The sequence below is a fragment of the Capra hircus genome, assembly GCF_001704415.2.
Source record: "Capra hircus breed San Clemente chromosome X unlocalized genomic scaffold, ASM170441v1, whole genome shotgun sequence".
Classification (NCBI taxonomy): Eukaryota; Metazoa; Chordata; class Mammalia; order Artiodactyla; family Bovidae; genus Capra; species Capra hircus.
Window position 1 is genome coordinate 13,781,920 of NW_017189517.1, and position 14,209 is coordinate 13,796,128.

The following is a 14,209-nucleotide window of genomic DNA, read 5'->3' on the forward strand; positions in this document are numbered from 1 at the left end:
TAAATGAAAGGGCAGCTTACGTTCTATAAAAGTAGGGTCTATTATGAGACACAGTGGATTTATTCATCATCACTTTTAAATACCTCTCTTTCCTGCATTAATTTTTGGCCTTCAGCTGCGTACAGTCGGTTAGTTTCTTCCAAAAATCGTTGTTCAAAAGAATCCTGATAAATCTGGGATAGGGTAACAAAGTAAAGAAGCTCAATTATTCAATAAATGTTTATGAATGCCTCTGTGTGAACAGCATTATGAGTCTGGCTGTTTTAAAGTTTTTTTGGCCGCACCATGGGGTTTGTGGGATCTTGGTTCCCTGAATAGGGATTGGACCCAGGCCCCTCAGCAGTGAGAGCATGGAGTTCTAACGACTGGACCGCCAGGAAATTCTGTGTTTGTTTTTTAAACATCAGACTAGGTACAGCAATCAGTTCTATAGTAAGTGAAGTAGTTAACTTACTTGCAAATCAGAGAGCATGCTTAGAAGGCTTCGGAGTAAACTTCTATCAATTGCTTCACCATTCCTCTCCCTCTCAATCAAAAGAAGAATGCCATCAATTGTCTTATTCTGGACTTTCTGATCACTTATAATATGAGCCCTAAATAATTCCAGTCCCATGTCCCTAAAATAAAAAAAAAATACACAAAATCTAAATTAATTTAAAACGATACCACTTCTGGAGAAGCTTGCTTAACTTCTCGCCACATGTTAATTAGGGTTCCAGGCTTTGAAGCAACAACTGTAGAAGTATAAAATCCACATATTTAATTTTAAATAATATTATTAGATTAAAGCATATAGGAAACTCATTGTCTTTAATGAGAACTGAAGCTAAATTCCCATCTTCCTCCATAACTAAGTTTTATTGATTTATTTCCTTTGGTGGATTTCTTCCTTGGTCAAATCAAGAGACAAAATTAGTTCAAAGCTATAAAATGGTCTTCACTGTACTTGTAATGAAGGCTTAATTGCTCATTTGTCATCTGCCTTCAGTACTCAAAAATCAGTGAACGCTGATAATTGCTGTAGGTAAATGCTAGGCACATGGTGCGGGCAAGAGCTCATTATACTCTTCTATTTTTGTGTATACATGGAATTTTCCCTAATAATGTTAAAAGATAATGAGTGAACTCTTGATCAGCAACAAAATGATGCATATTCAGACAGTCCAGAGCAAACTTCAATCCTTTTGGCTAACAAAAAAACTTCTTCATAAATTTTTATATACTCAGGGAATGTTAGCTATGAATATTAGCAGAGAAGACATAAATAAGAAGGTAAAACTGCTATAAATACAAGTCTAGAAGCTAAATGTGAGTTTTTAGGAGAATATTCCCTGTATTACTCTCTTCTATTAGTGTAATTAAGATTTAACTATGATTTGTTAACATATCTTTTCATAATTTTTTTTCTTGCATCCTTACCAAATGGATGGTAGCATTGAATTCTGAAGAACATAAGTCCTATCCAGAAACAAAAAGATGCTCCTGATCATGATCTGTCAATGAAAAAAAGAATCAAACAATTTTTTATATGTTGTGAAGCTGATATATTTTATAAAAGAAGACTGCACGGTTTACTTGTATATATACTAGACTACTAGGATCAAACATACAGATTAACACATCTGAGAATATGCCCATACCATTTTAAATTAAACTATTAATAAATCTTAACTCTTGCTGTAGTTTCTAGGAAAAAAAAGACACTTAAAATGGTCTATGACCTCTTTGCAACTTGAAAATTAACTAAAAATCAAAACAGAATCAAGGGGCATATAATTTTTCCTCAGCAACGGTTCTCAGGGTGAAACTCTTAAAATTGTACACGTGGGATTTCGGGTGTGTGGGATGGATTTTAAGATTTTTAACTTGCAGAATATAAGGTTTAATATAATACCAGATTGGGAAAAAGGAAAGGTTGTGATGTGAATAAGCTAAAGTGCAGGACCAGTAGGCACTTTGCTAGGTAACCAAATAACAGGTGGGATAGCCATTAAGATTGACAAAATGTAACATTTATAGTGCTACAAAAATAAAAATGATTCTAAGGTATAAGTCATTCTAAAATACTGGTTTACCCATAACTTGCCATTTTAAAGTAGAAAACTCAACCAAAATTAGTTTTAAGTCCCCCTATTGCAAAACTTTTAAAACTAATATTCTTGTATTTGAAGAAACTTATTTTAACTACAATATTTAACTGAAATGTAATACTTTTTGCCACCTTACCATCTGCCTACAATGGTTCTGCCAACATCTATCAATCTTCTTCAGAAAAAGAACACTATCCAAAGAGTCTGTGAGATACACGTTAAGGATATTTTAAAAATGCTTAGGACAAGTAATACATGCAATGTTTAAGAGCACATTTGTCTTAAATATGGAAAGCCCTACATATTAAATGAAACTAAATAGTACTTATAGAACAAAATGCTACTTCTTAAACTGTAAAAACATGTTAGAGTCCACTAAGAAAGAAAAAAACCTTTAAAAACAAGTCTTAGGGACTCCCCCGGTGATCCAGTGGTTAAGACTGTGCTTTCACTCCAGGGGCCATGAGTTTGATCCATCTATGGTTGGGAACTAAGAACCCACATGCCACAAGGTCAAAACAAAACAACAAAAAGCAAGTCTTAGATGTAATTGAGCATTGTGTTTTCAGTTCATTATTTCCTGATTATCTTTCCTCAAATGGAAATTTGTGAGGACAATAAGGGTAAAGACATAAAGAAATTTTATTTACGTTAGTGGTACAATGTAGATTTGGACCCTAATTAGAGGTAAAAAGTGAAATTTTACTTCGTTTCCCTAGAGGCAAGATGAACAAAACCCAACAAATCTACAAAACATAGGCATTCCATTTTAAGCTGGTTTAAAAAGTGAGGGACAGAGGGAGGAAAAGATGAAAATACAAGGTTTTTTGTTTTTAAAAGGATATTCTCTGAACTGATGAATCTGTGCTTTGATGTGATCTTCACAAATCTGTCTCAGCTGTTTGTACAAGTTTGCAGAAATCTTGTAAGAACAGAGATTTTCCACAGCCTGCAAAATTAAACACATACTTTCTTAAGGAGTGAATGTATCTCTGTATATATATTTCTTGATTATTTACATCTAATTCCTATTATTTATTTCTACCATGTTAACTTATTAAAAAGGATGTCATCCATTTAAAACACAAGGTAAAACAACCAAATATCAATGCAATTAGTGAACTTTTTTCATAACCAGTGTAGTATACCACCCCTCCCCAAATCTGTTTATTCTGGCAGTACAGTTTAAGTATGGGGGGAATAAAGCCAAATTCTCCACTTGTAAAGACACTGAATTTATAACAACTGCTACATATAAATTCTGTGTTATTCATAAAAATGTTAATTGTTTTTCTAAGCAGAATTTCATTTTGAGTTTGAAAAATAATTTTACCAACTGTTTATTAGATAGTTTGGGGAGAAGAGAAAGGCTACCTACTCCAGTATTCTGGCCTAGAGAATTCCATGGACTGTATAGTCCATGGGGTTGCAAGGAGTTGGACACAACTGAGTGACTTTCACTTTCACTGGGCAGTCCAACTACCACTGAATTTAAATTTATTTATACTTTCTTTGGTTTTCCTGAACAGAGCAATCCAGAATTTGTTGCAAGCAGTGTTATAAGAATGAAATAATTATACAAGGATTTATCTCCAACACTGCAGCTTAAGAATATTTAAATAAAGACGTTTTAAATTTTGCACAATGGAATAAACATTAATTACTAAAGAAATACTGAATTTTTATTTCTTCTAATTGTTGGATTGGTCTTTTATAGTCAAATCCCAAAAGGACAAAACTGAGATTTCACTGAGTTTCTTCTTAGGTGTATCAAAAGACTTCAAATTTATTTTATTTTTATTTTTATTTTTTAATTTTTTATTTTTTTTTAAATTTTAAAATCTTTAATTCTTACATGCGTTCCCAAACATGAACCCCCCTCCCACCTCCCTCCCCACAACATCTCTCTGGGTCATCCCCATGCACCTGCCCCAAGCAAGCTGCACCCTACGTCAGACATGGACTGGCGATTCAATTCTTACATGACAGCATACATGTTAGAATTCCCATTCTCCCAAATCATCCCACCCTCTCCCTCTCCCTCTGAGTCCAAAAGTCCGTTATACACATCTGTGTCTTTTTTCCTGAAAAGACTTTCAAATTTAATACAACAGGCATGGTAGAACTCTGAAATAATCTACAATTCCAACTAGTAATGACTTAAGTGTAACACTTGAGGATTTCTCACCACAACAGAAGGCAAAAATTCCATTAAAATTGACTCTAACGGACCATCCAAGTCCTGTTGGTTGGATTGGAATTTTATAAATATGTAGTTGGAAGTCATATTCCCAGCATGCAGGTCCAGCAAATAAACTCATAAATGAAAAGAAAGCTTAAATGAAACCACTTATACTAAAGGAGGAAAGGTGCTACACCTTACCAGCAAATAGCAGACCACTTAGATCCAGCAGCTAACGAGGAATAAGGAAGCTAAGTTCCTGCTGGCCACCACTTACAATGGGGCCTTGGGTCAGGCCACAAATGTCTAAGAGTGTGTTTATTTCATGTGCCTGACTGGTTCACAATGATCCCCTATGGACTCTCTTCCTCCTTTAGTAGTCTTCTCATTGTATCTTGGTGTTCCTTTTGAATGATTGATTTTCTCAGCATTTCTTGTTTCCCTGCTTAAATTGTCTTTGTAGTGCATTTTCTTCACATTTCCCACTTCAAGTACTTTTCCAAGTCCTACTTCTACCATTCCCTTCTGCTGTGATACTTTCTTCCATACGTTAGTTCTCATCCCACCTGTTTATCTTCTCATACAGGATACCACATTCCCTTACTACTCAGCTAGGTTCCACTTCTTCCAATAAACTTTCCTTAACTGTCTCAGCTACCAATGACTCGTATGGCACTACCAACAATCATACCATACTGACCTGTCACTGAATCAACACTGTATCTTTTAATGTGTATATCCTGGCCTCCAACTCTCCTTAATGACAGAAAGAGACCAGACCATGGGCTCATGTACCTGTATGTTCTTTAATACTTCTGGGGCTCTAAACCAGGTGAATATAATAAATATTCAAAAAACTAATGTACTTATAACTAGCAATGTGTCCTACACACAGAAGAGGCTTACAGCGTAAAGTGAAAACTGGTCAGAAAATATGTAATTACAACACACTATTAGATGCTATGATGGGGATAAACATAGAGGTGAGGTCTCTAACTCAATCTTTATGGCAGGGAAAAGTCAGGAAAGGCTTGCTGAGCAGCAGTAAAGAGGTGGAGTTCCAAAGACCCAGAGGGATGCGGATAAAGAGCTTATGGGAATAGTGAGAAAAAGAGAATTGGGCCCAGGTGGAGCAATGGTAGAGAATCCACCTGCCAATGCAGGAGATTCAAGAGATGCAGGTTCGATCCCTGAGTTGGGAAGATGCCCTGGAGTAGGAAGTGGCAACCTGCTCCAGTACTCCTGCCTGAAGAACTCAATGGACAGAGGAGCCTGGCAGGCTACAGTCCATGAAAAATGAAAGTGAAAGTGAAGTCGCTCAGTCATGTCTGACTGCGACCCTGTGGACTGTAGCCCACCAGGCTTCTCCGTCCATGGGATTCTCCAGGCAAGAATACTGGAGTGGGTTACCATTTGGACACAACTGAGCAACCAAGTGCATGTGCACGCTCATTATATGCATATGGCTTCATGCGTGCTTAGTTAGAAAGCGGTTTAAGATTGTTGTTGTTCATTCACCAAGTCGTGTCCAATTCTTGGCAACCCCACGGACTGCAGCACACCAGGCTTCCCTGTCCCTCACCATCTCCTGGAGTTTGCCCAAGTTCACGTCCATTGCATTGGTGAAGCCATTCAACCATCCCTCTGTCACCAGGCTTAAGTTATTAGAAGCAATAAAAGAAGGAAAGGCCAAGGCAGGAGGATCTAAGGTGAGTTTTGAAGGTCAAGATGGAACAGAACCCCTTACCAGTCTCTAATTTAGCCTTGACTGCTTAACATATAGACCAGATCCAGTAATTTTCCATCTTTGAGAACTTTTCTATCAAGCTCTTCAGGTACTGTTACGGAGAAATTGCCTAACAGGTATAAAAAATACAAAGGACTGCATGGTGTGGTGCTGAATAGTGGTCTACTATCATTATGTATATATAAAAAAGAAAATTGAGAAAACCTCCACACATCTGTTTTTGCACACATGTAACATTTCTGGAATGATACCCCTAATAACATTTGTTTGCTGGGGCAGGGAGGTTGGAGTGGAAGTGAAACTTTTCACTACGTGCTCTCTCATAGTTTTTGGGTTTTGAGCCAGATGAATGTATAAAATATTCAAAAAATTTAAGTATTTGCCTCCCCCAATAAAACACTATCTTTCCCACCATCATACTTTCTAGCATGGAATTCAAGGTTCAATATTACCATTATTTACTCTCATGTCGCTTTATAATCTTCCATACATCCTGTGATCTAAATACTCTACTTTCCTCACTTTCAAGCAAGGTTTGTTTGGAACAATCATGTGTGCCTAAAATAGTGGCTTCCAAAAGTTTTTGACAAGCCACAATAAGAAATACATTTTTTGTCACAATCCATTGCACATAAAATAAATTTATATAAACAAAACAATATCTTCATGAACCTGCATTTACCATTACTATATGTGACCTACTCTGATATTTTCTATTTTACTTCTTTAAAAAAAATGCTGGTCATGAACTACTAACTTCATGAGCCTACTAGAATATAAAGACCTCAGCAGCCAAGGACTAACTGATCTCTGTATGTCCATGGCATTTGTCTAGCTTTGCACATAGTAAACAGTCACTGACTCAAGAAGAATGGGGTGTTTACTAAGAACTCTATCCTGTTAGGTGCTGGGGTAGAAATACGAATAAGAGTTAAATCACCACTTAGGAGTTTGAGGTAAACTCTATTTTATTTCAGATCTTTGAAAAGGAATTTTAGAAATGGTTTATTTTACACTTCACTAAACACTCTGGAAATCCTTGGAAGTTTGATCTAGTATAATTATTACTAATATAACCTCATTGCACAGGTAACTATTTATATTTAGTTCTATAAGACTCTTAAATAAAACTATCTTTTTATTTAAGCTCCCAATCACTACTGGTTAAATATGCTGCCTTAAATCCTTTTTGTAGGTGTCAGCTATAAAATAAGAACATTTTAATAAGGTTTTAACTTTTATTGTTCCAAATCCCAGCCTCTTCCCTTCAGGATGCATCAGAAACATGTTTATCTGAAGAAAAACAAACAAAACTCCAAAGAAAATATAAATGTGTAGTAAATGAAATACAAAACTATAGTTCCTGAAATTTGATGCTTTATGGAATACAAGATTTAAGAAACAGCAAAGGCACATAAGCTCCCATTTAGGACGAAGAGTGGGAAATGAGGTTAAGACGACTGGAAATAATAAACTGAAGATTAAAACAAGGATAAAAAATACAAAGAACGCAAAAATTAATGGTAAGGGAGGAAATCTAGAAAATTTTCTGATTCAGCAACAAGAGACACTTAAGAAAGATTCAATTCCCTCCAGGGTGCTGAACTCTGGTCACTGATCTAATGAACTGGGGCTTATTTTTCAAACCATATACTTAAATAGAGAAAGAAAACACACATCACAAAACTTTTCAATTGATATAGCAATAAAACTCAAATTATGTCTTTTTACATTTAGTAAAAATGGCTAAAATGATTAAAATAAATCAAAAACTGAGAATTACAAGAAGGAAGGAAGCCAAATAATAAAACCTAAATTATTTTTCTTTTTACATCCAGTAAAAACAGCTTAAATAAGACAAATTATCAAGGACTAAGAATTTGTAGTGGGATAAATAGCAGGGATAGTATTAACAATTCAGTAAAAACAGGAGTAATAGTAATGTGACAGAGCAAGCTTAAAAATATCAAGTTAAACTTACAGAACACAATAGCTAGTGATCAACACAGAATAATCATCTCTGCTAAGAATCTACCTAGTCTCCCATATCCAATGACTGCTTAAGAAACCCATTTTACAATGGGAAATAAACTATACTTGGATGGATGCACTATTTCTTTCTAGTATTGTGGCCATCCACTGATTAATAAATCACTAACTGATTCATTTACAATCACTAATTGGCTCTATTTTTAATATTTATTTCACAAGAAGCAAACAAGAGTTCCCATTATTAATGAATTATTTTCATCAGATCTGAAGTAGGAACTAAACTTATTTTCAAAGATAAGAATTAGACATTTATATTAAGAATAAATGTAACACTTTCATATAGAAATAACCAGCCAGCTCCAAAAAAGGCAGCTGATTTAAAAACACTACACAGGGGCTGCCCTGGTGGCTCAGTGGTAAAGAATTTGCCCGCCAATGCAGGAGACACAGCTTCCATCCCTGATTCAGGAATATTCCACATGCCATGGAGCAACTAAGCCCATGCGCCACAACTATTGAGCCTGTCCTCCACAAGAGAAGCCACCTTAATGAGAAGCCTGAGCATTGCAACTAGAGAGAAGCCCCTGCTCGCTCCAACTAGAGAAACACCGGCACAGCAATGAAGACCCAGCACAGCCGAAAGTAAATTTTAAAAAATTATCAAAAAACCCCCAAACACTACACAGCTACTCACACAAGGCTGAGAACATGAGGAAAATAATCCCATTACTTAAAATATTACTTAGTAAAAAAAGTCACACACTAAAACCAAGATTCCAACTATTAAGACACCACATGTAAAAACAAGACACATTCTTGAGAAGTGCAGAGGGACACTGTTCCTAGACAGTTCTTTTCTTTTTCTATTATTTTTTCAGTTTGGCTAATGATGTTTTCTGACACACCTTTGAAATGTAATCTATTTACCAGCCAGCTGTTCTGGCCTAGTGTGGATTTAGAATTTAAAAATGTGTGGTTTTAGAGCTGTATAATAAAATGTAATCTCAAAATAAAGATATCTTTTTTTTAAAGACTCAAATACTATTTATTATCATTATCATCATCGATGACACAGACATATAGCAGGCTGAGTAGTTAAGTACTTTTTCGCAGTATTTATTTACAACCATGCCATACAGGTAGTGTTAGTCTCCCTGTTTTGCAAATGAGAAAACCAAGGCTTAGAGAAGAAACTGACCCGAAGTTATTATGAGTTGCAGATCTCTAATCTAAGGCAGGCTGATCAATTCAAAAGTCAGTGCATTTAACCATACTCCTATCAATCAAAAATAAAGAAGCATAGACTTCCCTGGTGGTCCAGTGGCTAAGACTTCGTGTTTCCAATACAGAGGGCCCAAATTTAATCCCTGGTCAGGGAATTATACCTTATATGCCACAGCCAAGAGTTTGCATGCCACAATGAAGAATAAATAAATATTAAAAAATAAACAAGCAAACAAAAATATTCAAACCAAAACAACACGAACCACTGTCTCACTCTTACAGAATTTCAAGGTTGTGGAGGAAAGATAAGTCTCACTTTGAATCACTTTTAAAAGATGACATTTACTTATTGCAAATATACTCAGTCTTTCCTAGAAATTAAAAACTTAAGAGGAAGTATATGCAATCTACACTAGGGAAGACTTCCCTGCTTATGCTTTAAAGCAAAATGGTTTTTCATTCATAGAAAAAAGTTCTGCATAGACATATGCCAAATAAGTATTTACATCAAGGATAGAGAGAGAGGTGGGGAACAAGGAGTTTGGAGAACTTTTGTTTGGTATGTTACATATTTCTATATTGTTTCAATTTTAGGAGAGTACTTTTAAATTACATTTCAACCACTCAAAAATCAAACAAGCACCTGAAATCCAGATAGCATGAAACAGTTTAACTTTTTTATCCTCTTTTTTGAACTTGAACATCTCAGTATAATCTTTTCTGAAAACAATCCAAAGTAGCATTTACAAAGTTAAGGTAGAAAACAACAAAAGAGCTAGAAACAAATGCTTTTAGATTGATTATAGCAGAAGTAGTAAAGTATTATTAAAAATGCTAACAGTGAAAAGTTATAACTGATTTTAGGCTAAAGAAATGCAACTGAACAACACCAGATAGAAGTTCCGAAGTATAAGAAAGGAAAAACACACAAAAAATGTGAGCTATGAGCTCCTGAAACATAAAGAGATTTAACAGAAACAATTTATCAGGAAAAGGGACTTCCTTGGCAGTCCAGGGGTTAAGACTCCGTGCTTCCACTGTAGGGGGTGCAGGTTTTATCCCTAGTCAGGGAACTAAGATTCCACAAACCACACTGCATGGCCAAAAAAAAAAAAATTATCAGGAAAAATAGTTTTTAACCCGCAAGCTCCGGAAAAATATTCAAAGTAAAGTAAATAGAGTTCATTAACAACTACAATCATCACAATGCTAAAAACAAGCATCGTGTGTTAAGGCACTTATATAGAACCTAGAAAAATGGTAGTCGATGAAACCTAGTAGAGAATGGACTTGTGGACACAGCAGGGGAAGGCGAGGGATGAACTGAGAAAGTAGCACCGACATATGTACACTATCACGTGTAAAACAGACAGATAGTGGGAAGCTGCTACAGAACACGGGGAGCCCTGTCTGGCCCTCTGTGATGACCCAGGGGGGTGGCATGAGGGGAGGGGAGGGACACTCAAGAGGGAGAGAATATATATATATATATATATATGGATATATAATTATGACTGATTTGTGTTGTACAGCAGAAACCAACTTGACCCTGTAAAGCAATTTTCCACCAATTAAAAAATAAAACTTAGAAACTAAATGTTATAAACATGAAATATGTAACACATTACTGAAATTAAAGCTGTATGCCAGCATATCCAAAGAAACACCATATACATGCATGTATGAACAAAAATTACCTTCTCTGATGACAGAGTTTTTTCCCCCTAAAGTAAGAGTATTTATTTGCTTCAAACACTGCACTACAGAGGCATGTGGAGTGCGTGCACTGGACTAAAAATTTGGGCATCTCAGTTTAAGTCCCCTGCTCTGCCAATATGCTCTCCAGTGCATAGAGTCCCTTTGAGATTTCATTTCCTCATAGAGTGGGGATAATAACTACTGCCTTATCTAGTTCACAAAGTGTTTCTATAATGCTTAAACGAGATAACCCTACTTTGTAGGCTATCATAGACACTATATGAAGAAAAGACACTGGATCACATAACCGCTTCAAGTCTAACTGCAATTCTACATTTATTATTGTACAACTCAGGATCCACATGTGTAATGTACCAACACAGCCAAATGAGGTGGGCTTATCCTTAGTAATACCTTAGTACTACTACTATTACCTGACACTTCTGTGTACCACACAGCATTATTACTATGCAGCGGGCACCATTCTGAGTTTGGCATGTACTGATATATTTTATTTAAATATAAACAGAAACTGGTGATCTCAATTGACACACTGTAAGTAAAAAAACCATACTGTGGCTTATGAAATAACTAGTGATAACATCAACTTATATTTCTATCATAGTGCTTCATGGTATTTTTCACAAACATCTTATTTGAGTCCTATGGGCAACTTGGTGAAATAGATACAGCAGTTCTTCCCCCTGTTTACAGAGGAGGAAACAGAAGCTGAGAGAGGTTTAATACCTTGCCCAAGATCGCAGGCTAATACAGCCAAAACTAGATCCCTTTGTCTTTTGACTCCTGATCCACTATTTGTCCATCACCATACTACTTCTTCAACTAAAATGAATAGATGAAAACTACAAATTTTGATAAACTGGACCAACATAATTTCTTACAAGATACTCATCAATACAAAAACTCAAGCCACTGGACTGTGCAGCAGTTTTTAAAAATATCAAACTGTTGACACCAGAATGGAAAGTAACTTCTTGAACTGGTTGTGGCAAAAATACAGTAGGGCAAAGTATCTTGGTAACAGAAGTCTAAATCAGTAACTGTATTTTTAAGTTAAACATTTCAAGGACAGATCCATTTGTTAAACAAAAGAAACAAGTCTGAACCTCAGACCAAGTTGATGAACAACCTGCTGGTCATTTTGGGGGCTAAGGTGTGTCTTGTAGGCCAAGAGATAAGACAAACAGAAAAAGAAAAATAAATGACAAAAACATGCTAACAGGAAAGAGGTAGAATAAAGTATACAGCATTTCTTGAGGCCTTTCCTATAGGTAACACCACTTAGCAAGAAGTATCACAACAGAAAATGTCACCAGAAATTATCTTTGGGATCCAAGCTATAGGTTTCTATTACAGATAAAACTTACTATACCAAGGTACTCCTAACTGTAAATCCTAATTAGAAGGGTCCAAGATAAGCCCAATTTATACCAATCAGACTGTAGCCATAGTTGATGTCAGAATATACGGTCTGTTTATAAAACAGTGTATGCATTAATCAAGCAATTGGAACGAGAAGGGAACAAAAAATCTACATAAGCACCCATTTCGGAAAGTAAACTCCATATGCACTGCGCCTCAATTTACACTAACCAAATCTGGTTATCCACATCCAGACATACCTGATAGAGTTCTTCTAAATTGTACTTAATTGAAGTACTATTCTGGATAGCTTCCACTGCTTCTTTCAGCTTCTGCCATGTTTCATCTGTGTAGTTTTCTGGTAATTTAGGCTTATCTAGATGATATATAAAAGGTTGATAATCAGAATAACATGCAAGATATACTAACAAAAGGATCTATAAACTACTAGTATTATTGCTCTCCAAGTGTAAATTGTGATGTTTATAATTATCATACCTAATTATTACAGTAACCATTATATTTAGGCTTAGTAATAAAATTTCAAATGCCAGAACACTGTGTAAGTCATTTTATCTCACCTATTAAAACTGAAGGTGAGAGTTTTTTCTATTGTCTGAATTGTTTCAAAAGATAAAAATCTGAAAATGACAGATAAAACTAATCCTGATCCTATTCCATCATGTGTAAAACCTAAGTCAACATGAATTTTGTACCTGAGATTTAAAATACTGAGTGCCTGTTATGTACAAAGTACTTTATAAACATCTTAATCTTCCTAAAAATGTCCTGCTGCTGCTGCTGCTGCTGCTAAGTCGCTTCAGTCGTGTCCGACTCTGTGCGACCCCATAGACCTAAGGATGGTATTATTATCCTTATATTGCAACTAAGGAAAACTGAGGCTGGAAGACTCATTTACTAAAGTTTGCCCAAGGTCACCACAGATGGTCAATGGCAAAACTGGGATTCTAATTCAGGTCTATTTGACTCCCATATTTATGTACCATCTACAGAAATGGAGAGAAACATCTTAATTCATGTTTTAATTTAAACTACATTTATGAGCAGAATGAAATATAAGAAAATCAAAATATCCTGGTAACTCCAGAACCTATGTAGCACTTTCAGAATGAACAGGAACATCTTAATCCAGGCTTTAATTTAAACTTCCTTGACCAGCAATTGTTTCTAGATACCTTAATAATGTGTTGCAGTTTAGGAGGGGGAGAAACAAAAACTCAAACAAAATCTCTGAGACCAGTATACAAATACAATTAGGGTCATAGCTCATCTCGTTAAAAATCCTTGGCTGCTAAATTGATATATTTAAAGTAAAACAGTGAACAAGCTAGTCAATTACAATTCATATTTACTTCAGAAAGGTCTACTATTAAATCAGCAAGATTACAACACTTGAGAGCCTGGAGGTGGGACTGGGAGTGATAGGAAAAAGAAAAGGTTAAAAAATCAACATCCCTTTGCTTGAGACAAAATAGAGCATATTCCTGATTTCTACGCTAATGGTCAAAATACAAGCACGGGGAATCTAATTTTCTCAATACTAATATTTAGTCGCAAGGCACTGATCTGGTCAATATTACTTTAGTTCATTCATTTGACTTCTCCACTTAATAAACATTGTAGCATTAGTTGCCAGTTAAGGTGTTGAAAAAGTCAGGCAGAGAAACCGAAACACACTCAATAGATTACTTTAAAACCCATTTCAGTGATTAAAAAAAATAGATGACTTACTACTAGAGTTACTACTTCTGTGTATACACAATATTTTTCATTTCCAAACCCTACCTTTGGAAAGAAATGCAGAGATCATAAATACTTTTCTCCAACTACTGCTTCCATGAGTTTCAAGAATGTAGTATTCAACATTATAAA

The 14,209-nt window shown here is 35.5% G+C and overlaps 1 protein-coding gene across 2 annotated transcripts in view; it reads right to left on the reverse strand.

Moving 5' to 3' along the window:
• The window catches only part of CUL4B (cullin 4B), a 32,457-nt gene that overhangs the window by 16,334 nt on the left and 1,914 nt on the right, over nt 1–14,209 (reverse strand). For both annotated transcript variants that reach the window (XM_018044199.1, XM_005700344.3), the window contains 6 exons: nt 12,577–12,692; nt 2,936–3,039; nt 2,227–2,296; nt 1,420–1,493; nt 455–617; nt 84–173 (listed from right to left, as the gene is read on the reverse strand). In XM_018044199.1, the coding sequence (XP_017899688.1) occupies nt 84–173; nt 455–617; nt 1,420–1,493; nt 2,227–2,296; nt 2,936–3,039; nt 12,577–12,692 (617 nt within the window). The remainder of the gene's footprint in view (nt 1–83; nt 174–454; nt 618–1,419; nt 1,494–2,226; nt 2,297–2,935; nt 3,040–12,576; nt 12,693–14,209) is intronic.